General features: G+C 30.8%; 1 protein-coding gene across 3 annotated transcripts; it reads right to left on the bottom strand.

The window, feature by feature from the left end:
• Positions 1–608: 608 nt before the first annotated feature.
• LOC126781070 (aromatic-L-amino-acid decarboxylase) lies at positions 609–10487 on the bottom strand. 3 transcript variants are annotated; one of them, XM_050505854.1, is made up of 7 exons: positions 10348–10487; positions 5829–5866; positions 5576–5660; positions 4625–4859; positions 3457–3706; positions 3121–3269; positions 609–1726 (listed from the first exon to the last, which is right to left on the bottom strand). In XM_050505854.1, exons 2-7 carry the CDS (start codon positions 5857–5859, stop codon positions 998–1000), a joined length of 1479 nt encoding a protein of 492 aa, XP_050361811.1. In that variant the 5' UTR covers positions 5860–5866; positions 10348–10487; the 3' UTR covers positions 609–997. The 3 variants fall into 3 exon arrangements, with proteins under 3 accessions (XP_050361811.1, XP_050361814.1, XP_050361813.1); XM_050505857.1 differs by lacking the exon at positions 5829–5866 and having other exon boundaries at positions 5576–5663; XM_050505856.1 differs by lacking the exon at positions 5829–5866 and having other exon boundaries at positions 613–1726.
• Positions 10488–21239: the final 10752 nt, after the last annotated feature.

The raw sequence follows: 21239 nt of genomic DNA on the forward strand, positions 1-21239 counted from the left end.
CTTTTTAGAGACATCTCATCAACATAATTATAGGTACAAAATGAAAAACAGACAAAGTGCAATGTGTAATTTGAGTTTGATGAAGTGACGGGTAGATTTTTAAAATTATTTGGAGCGCGACGAGAATTTGAGAGTCGAATTTGAATGCAAAGATCAGTGTGCCTAGTTCGAGATTTTTTGCTTATTCAATAGAGTTGGATTGGCTTTTTAATTTTTGTCACCAAGTTGCGCTGAAAAAGTCGTCAACTTCTGTTGCGCAAAAAAACAAAATAATATTTTTACAACATTTACTATACTAGTTCATAATAATTATAATATTGCTTAAAATAAATAAACATAACATCACATATCAGCAATATCTAATATAAAAACAAAGAGTAAAAAGCTAACAATTTATTTATTTTTACAATTTTTATTTTAGTTTATGTCGAAGAATATACAAGTGTGGAGTAAAAATTATAATTTTAAACTGCAGGTACTTTTTCAGTTATATAATACTTATTTAGATATTATTTATTTGTTTTATACATTATGTATTTTATTTTAGGAGTAATATGTTTATTTATTTATTGATAATCATAATGAGTGGGATTGTTATAAAAAAAAATTTGAAAAAATATTAATAAACAACCTTATTTTAATTAAACCAGATATGTAATAATTTGATGTCTAATACATTAAAAACTTTGTATATAGAAAACAAACATTTCGAAATAATAATACCTCTATCACTAAGAACAAGATCTATGTATCACTGCTATTTCAAGCTTTATGTTTAGAGAAACCACAGATAATAATAGATAACAATGTGAATTATTTAACTAGCCGTAGATTATAATATGGAGCATACGTAACTTAATTTTTATTATACAAAGAATCGTAGCATAACGAAGTTTATATCTTTTTGTACATTATTGTTATTATTTTTTTGTTATATATATGATTAAATATATCTCTTAAGACATTCAATTATAGACAATATTGCACTAGTAAGTTTTTATAAGGAAATCTTTTTTTGTGCTTGTATATCATCAGCAGCAGCCTTTACTTCCTCCCAGGAACTTTGGATATCACCCTCTTCGGAGAAACGTGAACAAATAGCAAGCCTTAGGAAATAAATATCGTCCACTTTAGATGGCACCAGGTGAATCTTACCACGGCCGTTAATACGTCTGAGCAGCTCTTCGTTAATATCATTGCTCCCTTTGAGTCGGAAGCAAACAAGACCCATAGTAACTTCTTCATATATTTCGAACCTATCATCTTCGAGGCATAGTTTCTCGAAAAGATGTGCCAAAGCGATATGTTTACGAATATGTTTCTGAATATTTTCGATGCCGTACAATCTGAGCACGAACCAAAGTTTGAGGGCGCGGAAACGACGGCCAAGAGGTATCTGCCAGTGGCGATAGTCTGGCGCGGATCCCTGTTGGTCGTGTTTCAAATAAAGAGGATCGACGTTAAATGCATCGATTACCCAACGAGGTTGTTTGAGCCACATGGCGGAACAGTCAAAGTTAACAAGCATCCATTTGTGAGGGTTGAAGTTGAAGGAATCTGCCTTCTCGACACCCTTCATCAGGTAACGGTACTCAGGGCAGACGAAAGCTGATCCAGCGTATGCTGCATCAACATGCAACCAGATATCTCGTTCCTTACACACGTCTCCTATTTCATCCAAACAGTCGAAAGCACACGACGATGTAGTACCGAGGGTGGCCACGACCTGTAATCAATGTTAGACTTATTGAGTATTTATGGTATTATTTAAAATATTATCTACTTACCTATAAAAATTTTGAAATATAGTAAAAATATACACGAATATCGGACGATTGCCTAATTTCGGATATATCAATACCTTCTAAATAAAGTAACATCTAATGAACATCCCGGTTACTATTTATATGAAATTAGATGCGACGTACTGCAGCGCTTTCATTGACCTCTCTTTCTAAATAGCGACAAAACCGATACACGTTTGATTTTTGTCTTAAAAATATTACATTATGGTTTTCAATGAGTATTAATAATCGCTTTCTTATTTACTGAGATAAATAAGTTTATTAGAAAAAGTGAGACATTTTGTAAAAACATTTCAATTGTTTTTTTACATCTGTGAATTCTCAAAATCGAATACATGGTAGTGCTCAATATCGGATATTCGATTTTAGGAGTCACGCTATGTAAAATAAGTTGCTTGAAATAAATACATATAAAATTATCTAATGGTTTCGACTTCAACATATGGCTAAAATGCAATGAAAAACGTGGTGTCAAGATGCTGCCTTTGAAAAAGGCCTATTTTGCTGTAAAAATAAGGAAATGGGATATCTTAAATCTTCAAAAATCTTCTTTTTTTGTTCCTAAAAGAACATTTTCCACTCCAAAAACTAATGCATCAAATATACAAAATTATCGACATCACTTGAAATGATAAAGCCTATTCCATCCATTGGCAAAAATCCAGGAAAAGAAAATAGGGGACAAACAAAACCTAACCTTATTAAATTGATTTCTATAATTTTATGTATAAAACTGAACACTGCAGTTGTCTAATTCCTTTCATCATGTTTACATAGTAAACTAACCATGGAACCGAGATGACGTTTGCAAATTTTTATTTATCTACTACTATATTTAAAGTGTTTTTTACCTGATTTTAAAAAAGTATCCGATAATCCCTTTAACTATTGTATAAAATATCGTTAAAGCATTCAATTTTAATAGTTTTCAATTTTCTTACGTTATGTAACTTGATATAGATCTACATAAAAATATTTAGTAATTTCGTAAGTAAATATATAATATAATAAAATAAATAAGAAAAACAATTAAGAACAAATAGCCATTTGAGTTAAGTGGGCCATTTGGGTTCACCTCTATTTTCTTCATTATAGTTATTTGAAAGGTTAACTTCTATTTGATTGAAGAATCGATGTAATACCCGAGTTACTACTGCTACCTAATAATTTAAATATTTTATAACAATAATTAAAAGTCATTATGTACATTTAAATAGCTGATTTTGAAGGATTATCATGTCAAATTGAATTCCACGCTGGCGGAGTAACGGTTTTCCCTAGTATTTTAATAAATTTATAAGAAATATCTGCTTACGTAGAATGGTATCAAGCCATTGCTAATGTCTTCATCAATAGCCTCCTTTAAGGTATCGCCTCGTAATCTCCTCTTGTTATCTGGCTTTAGATTGCGAAGCTTAACACCACCGAGAAGTCCAGCTCGCTCTACAGATGAATGAGCTTGCTCTGAGAATAAAGTAATATCATTTTAGTTAAATAACCAATTCTAAGTAGTTTGTGTTATTTGTCACGATATAACATAGTCATAATCATAGACCATAGGAAAAAACCTGAATTAATTTGAATATTTGTAAATTTATACACTATTACTGATTAAATGAGTTTCTATTTTGAAATTGGCAATTGCACTTACTGTTACAGTAACCCACGAGTTTGGATAGAATCTCGACCTCAGTCCACTCCGGGTGTTGTTCTTTTACTCTCTGCATAGTACGAGCCTTTGCGCCAAGGAGTGCTACTAATGTAGCTTCACTGGCTGTGCCCTGGATAACTCCACCAGCTTCCCCACCAGAACGAGCCAGAAACTCTTCCGGGAGGCCGAGCATCTGACCGAGCCAATCCAACATAACCACTTCTAATTCAGTACACGCAGGACTAGCAATCTGTAAATAAATGGCATTAATAAATAAAACCACACGATTATGACAGGGACATGACATATTATGACATAATTTTCTTTATTACAAAAAAACGAATGTTGTTGATACGTAGTTGACTTGTATAATGTGGCAATGCAGTACCTACTAAAGCAACAGGTTAGGTTTATTTATATTATGAATATAAATACTAATATGATATATATATTTTATTATTATCATTAGAAAATATCAAACTCTTAAATTTGCAAAGGTATTTGTACACATTATGGATGAATTAACATTATTGCTATTGGAGAACAGTTGCAGAAAAGAAGATACTTATGGGTTAGTTGTATGTACATGCATTTTGTTCAATTATTATTTAACCTCGGTTAATTTTTAATTAATTTTATTTTTATGTTTAAGCCTGCAATCCATGTATGCATGAATTTACGTAACAAATTACGTTATAATGTAACTGACGTTACAATATGTAAGTAATAACCATTGAAATTGCTTTGTACTCGTACCTGTTTTCCTTGTCCGCATTTTTACAACTCTTCGAATTTGCCATTGACATTGATCATAAAAATGCTATGCGAATTATTCCGATTATTTTTTAATAAATTGGATTTAATTGTTCTCAAAGACGGGACCGTAAATTCTTGTTTTAATTTTATAAGATATAATAATAAAATTTACTGAAATTACTCATAGGAGTGAATGAGGATATGAGTTGAGTTAACAAATTGGATAAAGACAATGAATGTTATCATAAACAGATCAATCCTTATGCGAATATTAAAATAATAACTTATGACAGATTTACGATTGTTTTAACATGCCTATTCTAAATGAACTGACCTTCGGTTCCCTGGTTTACCTTGATCGAATCGGAACAACAGTTTTTTTAAACACAATTAATATATTTTCAAAACTAACCCAAGTAAATCCAATGCAGGCAATAGCACCGCTGAGCATATCGGCCACGATGGCGGGATAAGAATTGGCTGTGGGGAAATAAGCGTGAAACCGTGGCGAGTGCCAGTGCGTCACTCCAGACATTATAACGCGCTCGATGTCATCCATCACGGCGGTCCAGGGTTCCGGCTTCTCTGGTGCTTGCTCAGGGATCAATGGCCGGAGGTAGCCTGGCTTGACTGACGGTACCACTTGCCTGGATAAAATTTGAAAGATAATAAATTTACACAAAAATTATAGCGAGGCGAGCGAATATATAGAAAATCAAATAATAATATCATCTCCTATATTTATGTTATATTAATTGTCTCCTTTGTTAATTTTAAAGATAAAGTTGAGTCCATAACGCTGGTAGTGTAATGAAAAAAGTAAAAATCTACGCAAAATCAATCTCAATTCATACATATCGAAACAGCAACTTCACTCCTAATGAGGCTCGATACAGATTTGTTCGTGTAAGATTACAGCGACTACCATCATGAATGTCAGTCTTTCCCAATAAAGAAAAGTAACAGCCTGTAACTGTTCCACTGCAGGACAAAGGCCTCCTCTCTTCTTGAGGGGAAGGTTCAGAGATCATTGCACCACGCTCACGAACGATCCGGTGCGGGTTGATATCCCATCAATACATGTGACAGAATTTTATCCAACAAATTTAGGTTTCCATACGACGTTTTCCTTTATCGCCAAGTTCAAGATGAATCATAAAGACACATTAAACACGTGACAATTTAGTGCTGCATTCTTAATAACAATAAAAAAATTAAAATGCAAGCGATGCAAAGTAATTTTATGTCATTATAATAGTGTAGGTTGTTTAAAAACAATACAAACGTTGATTTAGACCTTAGAGTGACAAAGATGTTGGTTTTGATTTTCTGCATTGTTAAAATTCAAAGACCTCTTCCTTACCTATCACGTATATTTTCTAAATACTCAGCAATGTAATCCACCATCGCCTTCGCGAAATCCTTGAACTCCTTAGACTCCATTGGTTCTGCTTTATTAAAAGTATTTATTATTGGACAGGAATCTACATATAGTAATTAATAAAACACTAAATAGTAAAAAGCAAAACGAAAAAGTTAGCCATATTGATTTATTTTTGTTTAAGTAGCAATGTTGCAACGAACTGTGAAACACGGAATGTAGTTGAGAAACAAACCAAATTTCAGCTTTAAATTCGGATCCGACATGACAGACCTTAAAAATAAAATATAACCATGTGTTATATTATAATTTATCATATTCGATCTAATTAATGCTCTAATTGTTGATTAAAGAAACAATTGAAAATATTCTGTCTATCTCTCAATGCCGAGAGAGTGGCACAGCAGTAGTTGCACAACGCAACGGACAAGTGGTGCGAGGTTACCCACGGACCTCGTAAGCACACGGTTAACGAACGCTGTTAGAATCAATTTTGAATCAAGTAAATAAATGTTTTTTAAAAACCATCAAGGTTTCAAAATCTACTTTAAATTATTTGACCGCTAAAAATATATTTTACATTCGAGCACAATATTTTATTATAGCTACGTATATATAATAATTTAAGCGTTTTACTTGTGATACGTTTAATAACCATCGAAATTAGAAATGGATCGAGAAAAGAATTATGTGCGTCTATAGCTCTTATCTATCTTTTAATTTAATATAGTTTTTTAAATAGGTTATATTGTGTCAAATATTTTTATTGGGAATTATTAATTATTATTAATGTAGTCAAAGTAAATAAGCGCACTGCCAGTCTTCTGCCAGTACCTACTCATTTTTCTCCATAGATATTTGTTCTAATTAAAACTGACATTCAAAAATTAAAATGATTTCTTTCGCTTACTGTTATCAGTATTATTATTCGTATTTAAGTAAATATATTTTCGTTTAATTCTAAATTAACGAAGCGCAAGTAATATATGTTGAAGTTTTTTTACTCTATGCAACGTTAAGCGTATAAAACAGGTACAACCTATGAGAAACATTAAATATATATTATGTGAATATTCATTTAGAGTTAAAAAATCAGTACGATTATTTCTACGAACTAATTTAAAGTCGAAGAAAGGTAATCTTATTTTACATTTTATGAATAAATTGCTTTATTTTGCATTTTAATTTGTATTAATTAAGTAAAATAAATTGATTATACAAAAAATATGAAGCGCAAAATAAGATTTGTTTGGATATTGATGATATTCCTTACGGTCAAGGTAAAAATGTTGAGCACGCAATATAGCGTTCAAAATCTTAAAGAGTTAAAATAGCCACAGTTATCATTAATTTGACCAATTATAGCTCATTAAAACAAGTAATTTTCAACAATAATATTGGATTACTTGATTAAAAAAACTATTAGCTGTGCAAAACTAGAAGATATTAATTTCGTCCCTGTAGAACAAAATACCTAAAAACCTTTTAATAATTATATTTTAGCTATAATTTCTCCAGACTACAGGAAAAATTGACGATATTTTTTCATATATTTAAGACTAATATATACAAAGCATATGATTGCGCAATACAACATTAAACATTATAATATGTCTGTCGAAAACATTATTTTATATATTAATTACGAATACATATTATATAAACTGACCCTGACATGTTTTCAAGATAATTTACATTGACATTAAATTAATATTTAAGCCAAGAAATAAACCAAACAGTAAACGTAAACGATTAAAAGGAAGCGTTATTTCCCGAACTGCATTCGTCGGGTATTTCCCTTTTTATGCCCACTGTGAATAAACTTAAAACCAGTTACATACATGTATACGTTTTTCCTCGTTTGACTTTTAAACTAATATTACCAATTAATCATTATTGATAAAAACATCGTTAAAAATGGATATATTGGTAAAATAAAATCCATAAGTATTTAAGTGCAACATAATACATATATTATGAACTTATATGTTGAACTTAGATGTAATAAAACTTGTAATCTTCCATTTTAAACTCGGTATTGTAAGGCATATGTTTTTTTGAGCCATAATGTAAAATATTATAACAAGATCATAAATACAAAATCAACATTATTTGAATGTAAATTTTACAATATTATTTATTAGGTTCGTAGGCCTGGTTGCGCTTAAAATAAATTTTTAGTAACAACAGTAACAGTAACAGCCTGTGAATGTTCCACTGCTGCGCTTAGGCCTCCTCTCCCTTTTTGAGGAGAAGGCTTAGAGCTTTTCCACCACGCTGCTCCAATGCGGGTTGGTGGAATATATATGTGGCAGAATTTCAGTGACACTTGCAGGTTTCCTCACGATGTTTTCCTTCACCGTCAAGCACGAGATGAATTATAGCCACAAATTAAGCACATGAAAATTCAGTGACGCTTGCCCGGGTTTGAACCTATGATTATCGGTTAAGATTCACATGTTCTTACCACTGGGCCATCTACAACAGTTAGTAACAAATTGCAAATTAATTAAAAGTATATTGTGTCATAATTTGCACAGTGGAGAATGTCCGAAATTAACTAAAAGACCAATAAAAATTAGAATTTTCATTTATTAAAACCTTTCTTTCGGTAAAACTAAGTTTTTCTGTTATAATCTATTTTACATTATATAAATATTTATCATATAACATTTTGCTGCGACAACAACATCCGCTTTAAACTTTTTTAATATTTGTTTCCGAAAGGAAAAGCTATTTCAACAAATTGTAATCAAGGCATTTACGTGTCGTTATCGTTAATAGTTAAGCTTATAAAAAATAATGTCTTTGACCGTGTCACTTCGTTCATAAGAATATAATATATTTTTTAAATGTTAATATTGACGATGTAGGTACTGTATAGAATTAAAAAAAAAAGCACAACCAGTAAAATTTGTGTTTAACTGAGAACTGATAAAATTTGAATAAAAATGTGTGCGTGAAAGAGGTTAGAGATATATGAAAATCAAAAACATTAAGACCCCCAAAGCAAACCCGAACATGCTGCCTTTGCGTTTTTAAAAACGCTTAAAAAATGTGCTATTTACTCGTAATTATATCATCTGCTCTTGTTGCGAGGAAAATGCAGTCTTCTGAGATTCTAAATGCAGGCAATTAATTAAATTTAATAGAAAACAACGATTATGACAAGCAACAAGTGGAAATTCGACTACAAAATATACACATTAATTACATTAATAAAAAAAACTATAGTTATAATGAGTGAATAAAATATTCCTCTATCTTTGTTTCTATTTTAGGAGTCAATAGACGAACCAGAATGATGAGCAAATGACTTAGGAAGAACAACTGCCTCCTAATGCAAAGCACTGTGTCTGTCATCGAAGATTTTTTCGTTATTAGGATGATTTAATCACTTAAAGGCCAATCTCGGGGGCAGACATGAGGAAATTATTTAGTATCCTATATTTTTTACAAATCGCACTAAGGCAAAAACCTAGTGGACCATAATCCAAATCATATACCGAATTATGCCCAGCATTTATTCATAGACTTTTTAATATATTTATTGATTAATCATTACAAAATTGTCTTTCCATTGTAAGAATTTAACAAAATATATAAACTTAGATTGTCATAGGCATGGGTTTTTATTAACGAAAATTCCAAGTTCAATATCAACAAGTTATATAAAAGGTATCTACCAATTATTTTTTTATACCATTAATAAAATAAGCATACCGAGGGCAAGTGGAGTTATCGACTAGGTGTTCCGTATTACATTCAGAAGTGACCACATAGGGAGCAGTTTATAAATAAAATAGTAGAGACTCTTTTATAAATTACTTGGTGTCACCCTTATCGGCTAGTTTAACCGATTCTTTAATAAAATTAGCAGTTGATTTATGCTTTTGCTGTACTTTCGCTTAGACTACTAATTGGTCTCCAAATAGAGCAAATTAAAAAATAAATATTGTGAGTAGGTACGATAGTGACAATGACTTGTTTTTGCTTATTCTCACAATAATCATCTATGCATTTTTCGTTAAATAGATTGTTGCACGAAAAATTTATTGAACTTGTCATATGTTCTCCTAACTTCGGTTTATGTTACTTATGTAAGCGTTAATAAAAAATATACAATAAATACAATGTTTTCAATGTTATCTACAATATTGAGACCTGTTTCAATATCTCGACAAGTCAAGGTTATAAGATTATGATTGAAAGTAAAGTCTATGTGGGTTTAATTCGGCCGGTTACTTTTCAAGAGACAATTTCAAGTCGTTAGAATTCGTTTCTCGAGGTTGATGCAAATTTTCTAAGAAATTGCCCCTAAAAGGTCTATCACAAATATAATTTTATTTATAAGCCTCATACAGATCAAATATTAAGTTAAAAAGACACTTATGTGTGTCTTAAATATATATTAAAATAAATACGATGACATATTATTTATTAAAGAGCAGAAACTCTACAATTTATTATTTAATGTTTATTTAATACAATATATCTATTAAAAGAAATTTAATAATTAAAAATAAAATACTTACAATAGATATTATTCTACAAATGCTGATATTAAACCACAAATGTTGAACTTTTTAAAAGTAAGTTATTTTTTTTAATAAATCGATTAGTGTATCGATATTATACTTCGTATGATTTGTTCTTATTAGTTTTACAGTGATACAAAATTTAGATCAATGTCAAATTGATGAAAATCACTTAACTAAAATTTAAAGCTTAAATTTTTGTCAATATTTACTTACCAAATTGAATATGACCCGCTCTTTAGAGATACTATCACTCGAAATAAATCGAAAGAAGGAAATTGATTCAGTCTGTATAATTCTCACAACAGTAAATCACGGTTAGCTCTGACCAATACCATTCGCACACTACGCCCGCCGCCGCGCCTGACACCTTATATACGTATCATTGGCGAAGGATCGCTATATATACCCGTATAAATTATATTTACTAGATTAACTTTAACGCATGAGCCGCGCCACTTGTATAATAGAAACTGTTTAATTTGCCAAGAATTCATTTGGTAAATGGTGAGCCTTTAAATATTGAAGAGTTGAATCAAATTGTAAAATATGTCAAGTATTTTTATAAGAGAAATGAGAAAGGAAATAAAGCAAGAGATAAATATAAATTATATTTACTACCTGCATCATTATATGTTAGAATTTGATCAATAAAATTAAACTAAATAACCGCTATTTTATAAGCACATAATACATTTTTTGTGATTCGTCATACCCATAGATAGGTACGGTCTATATAAGAAGAGTATATGGGTCAGTATTATTGAGTTTCCGAAAGTAGATAATTAATAATTATTAGCCAATTTGTTCTATGAGCTCAAAATCTATGTAACTAAGAGAAGTAATAAAAAAAAAATTATACTTTTAAATAAATTTAAAAAAATAACAATATGTATGTGTAAATATTTATAATACTGAAGATTTAAAACTAAGACCTTGATTATCGCTTAGAACTTACTTAAAAAGTAATTAAAATAAAATCCGTTATGATTGTACTCGTCAATTTAGTTATAATTGCTTATGTATCGTTAACTAAAGTGAAAAGTTTAATTGATAAACTATCTTATGATACAAGAAATACTAATTTGTCATCAGTTCATATTAACTTTTAATAGTAAAAAAATATTTTATATATTTAGCACTCAAGATCTCATAGATGTATGAATATGAAATATTTACGGATTAAAAATTCTAAAGAGTTTTACGATTACAAGAATATACTTTTAGAACATAGTATAAATTTATATTTTCTTATATCTGATTAACACAAGCATAGCCAAAAAAATTAACTACATGGTTTTTTTAAATTTATATTATATAATTGTCTATATTGAGCAAAAAAGAATGGCTGATATGCAAATCTATTGCCAACACACTTTTTAGTTAATATGACTAAAACCATCTTTTGTTTCATACTTTTACTACAACTATTTTTTGCATAAAAATATGTAGGAAATAAAGTATGATGTATTCGAATCATTGCGCTGACAACGACACCTTTCACTTAGAAACAATATTATTTGTCAAAGATAATTAACAAACATTTGAATGGAGAGTAATTTCGATTACTAAATAAAATCGAATACTAAATTGTTTCCTAATCTCCGACTCGATCCTACTGTACCGAGGTGATAATTCAGACATCAAAAGTTTTGATAAGTATTAGTCAGTGTGTAAGGTTTTGCGACTTTTAAATAATTATTTGTTGTAACAGCACAATGTTTTATAAAAAATAGGTAGGCGGACAGCCAAATGGCCACCTGGTGGTAAGTTGACATCATCGCCCATAGAGATTGACGCTGTAAGAAATATGTGCCACCAACTTTGGGAACTAAGATGTCTTGTCCCTTGCCTTTAATTACACTGGCTGACTGAACCTTGCTTAATAAAAGAAAAGTCTATTGAGTAGTTTCCTTTTTCCGAAAATAATATGATGATTTTTTATTGTTTATATTATATTATGTTTTAGCTTTAATTGTTTAATACATAATGAATTATATTTGATGACAAAATAAAATGATCTATAATCATTTAGAAATTAAACTGTATAATAAAAGCGAAATAAAAATAATACCCAGATAAACGTATACATAGTTGTATTTGACGTTGAGAAAGTTCAGTAAGGCTCTTGTTCAGTATTTTATCACAGATTGGTGTGCTATCAGTTCGCAAGACGCTCACGAGAATATTAATTTTTTTTTCCTGTATTAATAAGAATTGCTAAAGTTTGGTTTCTCACAGCTCAAACAATTTCTAATAAGAGAAACTTTTTTGTTCATTAATGATTTTATTATGCTTGTACAAAACTATAGTAAAAAGTAGGTATTTTAGTTTGAATAATATGTCTTAGTTTAAAATAAAGTTAACTAAGTGAACGCAAACGAAAAGTGATAACACTTGGGTAAAAAGGTGGTGCGAATGAAATATTAATCATACATCAATATCTTATAATTTGATGACACGACTTTGTTTAAAATTAATTTTTTTATTAATAACTTAATGCTATTTTTGCTCCTACATGCACTTCTTCAGAAAATAACCGATCAATTTTATGATCTATATTGTGATGTACAGAATAATATGAAAATGTACTAAATATTGGATTTATGTAGTCGTACTTTCATCGAAACGCAATACTGGTAGGTGAGATTAATAGGGGAGGCACCCTCTCGAGACAAGAGGAATTGAATCAATTCCCTCAACACTCGAGAAGTTGTGGAAATCTGACGAGGATATTTCTATAGTAATAATAATATGCTTTTCCTTTTTTATAATGTCACGATATCAACTGTGGTAAAAAATATAACCACATAAAAGACTTTCTTTGATAAAATCTAAATCTATTAAATACAAAAGATTGCCTTACGTTTTATCTGACCTAAGAAATTCTCTAAAAATCGTCTTTATTTTATATACAGAAGTAAGCTATTACTAATATTATAGCCCGTAAATGTTCCTCTACTTACCCTCTCTTACCCTTGTCATGAATTTTTTTTTTCGCTCTCTTAAAACATTTTTATTATATATTATTGTTATGTCGATACATTTTTTTTCTTCTGTATTTTAAATAAAATTATAATATAATTTTATATATTATACCAACCACTTTTTTTATGAAAGTCTAGTTGAAAACATATTTTTTCAATATAAACATTTTTTTAAATAATAGTTGTTCTTCGAAATATTTTAAGCATTAATAAAAATACACAACGAATATAATTAATTATAAGTAAATATAGCAATATTTATGTTCTTATTTTAAATTGTAATTTTGTATTAATTCCAATCCATTTTTTTAATAATTTAATTGCATTCCAATTTTCAGTTTCGTAGGCATTGTGGTTTCAGGTAGAGTAGTATAATAGAGTCAACCCAAATTAACCAAATATGAAATACATCTGTAAAAGCTAACGAATTTTTTTTTATGTAAGCCACATCAATCAAAACTAGCGCCTCAACAACCCTTATGATGGCGGATCACCAATCCACCGTCAAAAGTGTTCCCAAGGGATGGCTGTTAGGCATGTGATCGACTATAAAAATAAGTTCTCTGCTTGCTATGTTTAAAACACACTGCACAAACATTTGTTTCAATTTTATAGGAAGGAAATAAATGCGACATTTTGAATAGACTGGATATATAATTCTCATTCTCATGTTACACTCAGAAGTAGAAAAATCTTAGGGTCCACTTGTTGCAGTCGGTACTCTGTTACTATGGCGACGACGGTCGGTAGCCTCCCGCCACCCCCACTTAGCAAGTCAAGAGATTACTAGGGCTACCATTGTTCGTTTTGAATAAAATAAAATATTTATTTTTTGCGTGACATTAAAGATTACTTAAGGCTGTTATAAATAAAATTAATTTTTAGCTTAAGACAATGATAAAGTTACAAAAAAAAAGATTTCTATATTAATTTTAGCACCCATAAGAAATGATGGAGTCTATAAGATGCACCCCCTCCAAGCTGTCAAACCTAATTACCGAGGTTAAAATAGTAAAGCGTGCATTGAAGAGAAGAAGAGAATAGCGGACTTGCTTCTTTGCTTTCGCGCCGTTAACAACTCACAAGAAATCGCTGTCAATATATATCTATTAGAGTTAAAGTGTGTAAGTATTTTTAATTTCGGAATATTTTTTAAAAACTAGTGCGTTATTTCGTTTTCCTGATTCATTGTATAATTAAGTTTATAAAGTGAATATGCAAGCCTAATTGGTTATTTTTTAATTCATTTACACTTTTTCTATCAATATATTATAGATATATGGAGGGTAGCAAAATAATATATTTTGTAGTTCATTTAGATGGCATATACCAGCGGTGATGGTCTTTCAAGTCAGAATACAAATATGAGCTTTAATATAGTTTTATAATTGAAACTCATTCATTGAATTGAATTGAAATGTCACGGGTCTATTGTACAATATTTTAGAAGCAAGTGGAACCAGTAAAGTCGCACTTGTTGTAATCCATCCCTGTATTCAAGGCGACGAAGGCCAGTAGTTACTCGCCACCCCATTTTCAGAAAATCAAAAGCAGACGGACTTAGGGCTGCCACTTACCAAAATCATATCATTTACTAAGTACTTATTTATTTTGACCCGTTACTGAAGAAAAACCATTGATAAAACGATTCATAATCTTATCAAACATTTCGGGTTAATAAAATTCTTGTATTGGTTCGGTGCGATGTGATGATGATAATGTTCTTGTTCCATACCATTTCGGCCACGGCAGTCAATCTAACGAGAAATGAGCCAACTGTGCAGAACATAATATAGTGCACAGGTATATGCCCAAACACACATGCTATCTCATAATCCCACGGGAAGTACCAACGGATTTACGTACTTTCCAAGGCACAATAGTATATAAACTTCCAACTTCCAGACCACGGGCTGCTACTGAGAATTTTCAACAGAAAAACCCAGTAACTTTTTATAGGCCCGTCCTGAGGTTTCGGATCTCGGAAGGTGCGGCTTTTTATTTAGCCAATAGACCAACGAGACAGTCAATACTAGTGAGTGTCATTTAAATTACAAATAAATTATATAAAAAAATGTTGAGCAATAATAACTGTTAACTATTTGATTAAAATAATCGATTTTTTATATTAGATTTACTTTTAATAAAATATTTAATGATTTTACTTAAAAAAGCTATGCTAACCCTAAATAAGCCTGCGTCACAGGGTAATTACACTTCTAAAGCTTTTGATGGAGTATAGCTTCATGCAGTTATTGAAAGGAAACGAGCCGTATCCGAGGTCTTTTGATATATTTAAGCGTAAATTTTAGCAAAGTATATAAACACTGTTTTAATAATTATGCAAGAAGTTAGATAATTGAATGATGTTAGATTCGAAAATTAAGCAATAAGTAAATACCGTATTGAATAAAGTGAGTTAAAGTTTTGTGAAATGTTTTCACGATTTATATATGTATTTATATATGAGGCACCCGGCATATACAACCCCAGGGTTAATAAGAAGTAATAGAGATAAAAAAACAAACAATACCGCCTATCAAGCTGTACCCACCTAATCAGCATTGAAAATGGAATATGTACTCCTGTGAGCTGGATTTAAGCGATATAAAAAACTCCTAAGGTTCCATTCATTTATTCTATATAATTGAATTTCGTATGGCTCTTGTATTTTGTATATCTATAAATGTTTGTTAAAATAATTAAAGTTATTCCGCAATAAATTACTAACCCTCCCGACTGAAAAAAATTGAAAAAATTGTTCAATGTCTAATTAAATAATAATTCACTCAGACTCAAATCTATATTTGAGTCTGTCCGAGTGAATAAGAGTCCACATGTTCCTTTCCACTGCTCGTCCTTCTACACTTAGCAATTTATATGCAACTATACATTTACTTTTTTTATTGTGTCTCTACCCACATATTTTACAGTAAATGATCTTCTGCCCGAATGTACAGTGACAACACAATATAAGTTACATTCGTAAATACATATACGATAAAATTGACAAGCATTGTATAAACATATGAAGTTAAGATATACTTGTAATACCGAATTTCCGTTTCCGCAAATTCATCATTCCTTGGTCAAGGCATTCATTTCTGTAATGAAGTCTCGCAACTAATTTCAATTTTGCCATTTAATAAATAAAAAATATCTTATGTTAAACAAAACATTACTAATGAATAAATCGTATTACTCCACAAACATTAGATGATAAAAAGCGCAGTTTGATGAATTATAAGAAACATGGGGAGGCACTTGCTGTTTCCTTTCATATCTCGAAGGCCTTTGACAGGGTTTGGCATAATGGCCTTATATGCAAACTTCCTTATTATGGCCTACTAGCCTGTGTGCGTGGATTTCAGACTTCCTAAGGAACCGATCGTTACGAGAGGAGGTTGATGGCCACTCGTCAGATCAAATCAAATGGCTATAAATGTCGGTGTTCCCCAGGATAACTCTTGGGGAATACCGGCATTTGTTCTTGGTGACAATAAATCTGCTTCACAATGACCTGCTGATGCCTGGTATCAAATGGGTACGCAAATGACTGCACAGTTGTCGAGATCTACAGGTCACAAGCTAGTGAAGCCCAAATCCAAGCTCCAAGCAATGTTCGATTGGGACGATGCCGATTAGGTCATGTTCAACAATTCCACCAAACATTATTTTCATATGATTTTGTAAATTAATATAGCGCACGCCATAGAAGTTTTCATTATAAATGTGTAATGTGTATAAATGTAATTATACATTGCATACATTGCTAATAATAAATATTGGTGAAAGCAGACTTAAAATCTGCACAGTAATCTCTAAAAAATATCCGAGGTATTTAATTTATAATAAATATTTATCGATATAGGTAAAATTAGTGTTGTAAAATCAATCAAAAAATATTTAGTAATCATAGATAATAAAATAAGAATTGAACATCTAGACACGTGGTAGCGTGTCAAGCCAAGTTCAAGCTAACAGAACTGGCGAGCAGCACCGTGTGTAATATTACGCGACCCATTTGAAGCCACTTTTGACCCTTTCATAACTCAAAAACTATTTCACATAAACATGTCAAATTATACGAATTATATTATAGCCTTCGCAAGTTCTAAAGCTGTAAGTTCTTATTTTATTCTTCCGAAAATTTGGCTTTCTGGTAGAAACTAGCCATCGAACATAAGGCTCATCCAGTAACTGTTATTTCTGTGAAATTATGTGATAAAAATATTAAAGCATCTCTCCAAGCTATTTTTACTGCTGTTTATATATTTGTTTAATATTTTTAAAAATTATTGTCCTTGGTGTGTCTTTTATAATCTCGTGTACAGAAGTCGAAGATAATTAACATCAAAACTTTTTTTCTAGTAAAAATTTGTTACCATAGACATAAATGAGCTTAAATTGTATTAACCATTTATAATAACATTGCTTCCACCTCTGATAAAGGAATTATTGTTAAATCCTTTAATAAATATAAATCTATTGAGTTAAGTATACAAAATTATTTTTATTACATATTACTAATAAATCACTATAAAAAATACTAATAAAAAATTAATAATTATTTAGAATCTAATTCATTTAATTTAAATTTTTAATGTTATTAAATAGTATTCTTAAATAAAATATTACTATTCATTTCATCTAAATTAAATAATTAAATACTTATTCTTGAATTGTAAGATTAATAATCTAAGTTACATTGACATGTCCCTATTTAAAAATATTTTTACACTTACTCAAATTGGATTGTCCGAGCAATAACTCTTATAAAATACCATTTTATTAAATGATTATAATTTTATTCGTTTTACTTAATATTTTACAATTAAGCCAGTCTTTACTAGTAAAATGTTACTTACTAGGATTTTCATATAAATGTTGTAACAAGACAAAACCTTGACTTGAAATGTTTATTCCACATAATAAGTAAATAAGTGACATATGACATTATAAAAGAATAAAGACTAAAGTTTAATATGACTATAGTCACCCACACTTTAATTTAAAACATAGTCTTGGAAGCGAATAGGAAGTCTGCGCTCTCTATTTGATCTATGTAAATTTGATTCCTCTTCTGTTGAATGAGAGTGACCTACTTTAGTCAGTTGCTCTTCTGTAGATTCATAAGCTTTACTTTCAGGTGAAGAAGAATCGTATGTATTATCTTCCCTTGCTGATTGATTTTCTACATCACTTGATATTTCATTGGAAGATAAATTATCTACATGAATATATTAATTTCTCCATTATTTTGGCCTAAATGTGCTAAATTGCGATTTGACACGGTAGTTTATCTACCATCTGACAAACGAACGTGAGAATAATCAGAATTTACGTGAAGCAGTTAAACCTCTTTGACTAGCGGTTGATATTTACTGGCGCGATTGAATCTTCGCATAAAAGCATGATCTGAATGAATTAAACAGCTTGGCACACCATTTGCTGAACTTCTAGTGTGCACAAACGTTCTTTCATGCGGTGCGCAATTTGTAGCAGGACAAAGAAGAGAGCGGATTAAATGTAATGCTTAAGGAAGGGCTAATTCCCAATTCTGAATAGACATGTTCTTTGAGCGTAAAGCTAGTTGTACAGCTTTCCACACAGTAGCATTAAGGCGTTCTACTTGAACATTCCCTTAAGGATTGTATGGTGTAGTTCGACCACGATTATATAGGAATTCTTTTAAATCGGAAGACATGAATGCTTTACCACGTTAAAAATTTATAAAACAGGGCATACCAAAAATGAGAAAAATTTCATGTAGATGTTTAATAACAGTTTTTGCAGAAATATCGGTACAAGGAAAAGCAAACGGAAAACGCGAATAGTCATCAATTACAGTCAGTATGTAGTTGTTTTTCGTATTACTGGGAATTGATCATTTAAAATCTACACTTAATCTTTAAAATGGAGCTGTTGGTTTAATTAAGTTAAGACTGGGAATAGTATTTCGTACATAATTAGGCTTTATTTCTGAACAAACACGAAAAGATCTTGTCATATTTCTAATGTCCTCAATAGAGTATGGTAAATTCTTTGTTTTAATCAAGTGAGCCATACTTGTAATTCCAGGATGACATAAAGCTTCATGCAATGTATGTACTTGAATTGAGGAACATATGCGTGATAATGCATCTGCAACATCATTTTCGTTATACAGATGTTCGATAAGTTATTAATCAAAAAGGTTTCCCAATTAGATAATGTCTCCATTTTTTTAAAACTTCTACGATCGCATAAGCTTCCTTTTCAATGGCTGAATGATTTTGTTCTGTTACATTTAGTGTTTTAGAAAAGAAAAGGACAGGTCGACCATCTTACGAAAAGACAGCAGCAATAGAATGATCAGAGGCGTCTGTCTCAACAGTTAAAGGAAGACTATAATCAATTGCATGCAAAGCAGGTGTCTGATTAAAGTGATTGAAATTTTTGTATTAAATCTGAATGGAAATATTTTATTGTGAGATATAGCGTGAATAGGCATGATGATTGATTTTGAAATAACCTTCTATAATGTAGGTACACGTCTACTATTACTGAAAATATTTTTATTTCAGTAATAAACTAACTATTTACGCAAATAATTGCATTTTCATTTACCTATTTTGAATTTCGCTCGAAAACACCACCAGGTGTCATGGCGCCTGCACGTGACGTCATGCCTCAATAAACGACAGTAAATGTTCTATTATGTCTATACTCAACGAAGAAAGGTAGAAAATATTGCGTATTTCCTAAGGTTTACAAGTGGTGTGCGGTCCCTCTATGTAAAAATACATTCGAATGCCAACCAGATCGAAGAACAATCTACAGAAGCAGAACGACCATATATAAGTAAGCAATTAAAGATGATGGTTCTTGAAGAATCTGAAAAGCAATTAAAAGAAAGTATGGTTACAGAACATTTTGAAGAAATTGCAAATTGAGGCAGAGATTAATAAAGATTTATTATATATTTAGAATTATAGAAGTATTCGTAAAAATGTAAATTCACAAATTCAGTACTAGTGGAGCTAAATGAAATATTGTCTTAAAAGTTCTTACTGGTAAAAATATTAGGGCTCTTCATATGCGAGTAATACTATATAGCTAACAGAAAAAAAACCTATGATAACACTAAAGATAAATAAAAATGTACTTACAAGGAAGTTTTCACATTTCGAAATTCAGATGAGCAACACACAAATCCTGGGAAAATTAGAGGAATTTGCCTTAACAAAACCTTGCTCCATCATTGATAGATGTTGGATGTTTTATTTTCTTCACAAAAACGCGAATAACCAACGACTCATTTTTGAAACGCGTAAACACAACAACTGTTCAAGAGAAACGGCTATAGATACAGAGGCGTGACGTCATTCGCTCTGATTGGTGTTTCAAATAAAATGGCCGATTGCAGAATTTTATACTTTTATTTTATTAAATATCTTATTAATCTCAATGTGTATATTAACATTTTATTTGTTTCTGCATCAACATTTTTAAAATCACATTCTTTATAATAATACTTGATATTATAATAATACTTGATATTATTATAAAGAATGTGATTTTAATATATGCTAATTTTTTTAAAGCTTGTAAATAAATCTTAATAAATTTTCCTTCTTAAATCCACGCGAGCTGGTTCTCGATGTCACCGCCTAACTGTGACATCAATTCCATCGCGAACAAAGAAATTTGGCAACTCCTTTCTTTGTCACACTTCCAAAAAATGGAATTCCTTACCAGCTCACGTGTTCCCCTCCTCTTACAACCCGGGTTCCTTCAAACGAGGCGTGAAGAGGCATCTTGCGGGCCGGCAAGGCGAAGGCGGCTAGTGCAGAACATTTTTCCCGTCTGTACTGGCCGTCGTCGCGTTTGGACTCTACTACCACTTATCATCAGGTGGAGTAGAGTCATTTGCCCTCCCGGCGAATATAAAAAAAAAAAATAGTTGTCTATCGACTCTTCAATTTGCTGTTTTCTCGTAGCTAGATAGGGTCTGGCGAAAATTATATTTTTTGGTTTTATAAATGGTTTATCCAATATGTACAGTGCCATTTCATATGTAGAACATTCGCTTGTATAGATAATAATGAAAGATGGTTAATTAGTAAATCCAATGTTTTA

The sequence above is a fragment of the Nymphalis io genome, chromosome 3 (assembly GCF_905147045.1).
Source record: "Nymphalis io chromosome 3, ilAglIoxx1.1, whole genome shotgun sequence".
NCBI classification, from domain to species: Eukaryota; Metazoa; Arthropoda; class Insecta; order Lepidoptera; family Nymphalidae; genus Nymphalis; species Nymphalis io.

Bases quoted from the DNA above. Each gene is read 5' to 3' on its own strand.
- LOC126781070 (XM_050505854.1), bottom strand. From the start codon at position 5,859: ATGTCGGATCCGAATTTAAAGCTGAAATTTG. The intron at 3,707-4,624 runs GTTAGTTTTGAA...ATTTATTTACAG, and splicing joins CCTGCATTGGATTTACTTGG to ATTGCTAGTCCTGCGTGTAC. The intron at 1,727-3,120 runs GTAAGCAGATAT...CATTGATTACAG, and splicing joins ATGGCTTGATACCATTCTAC to GTCGTGGCCACCCTCGGTAC.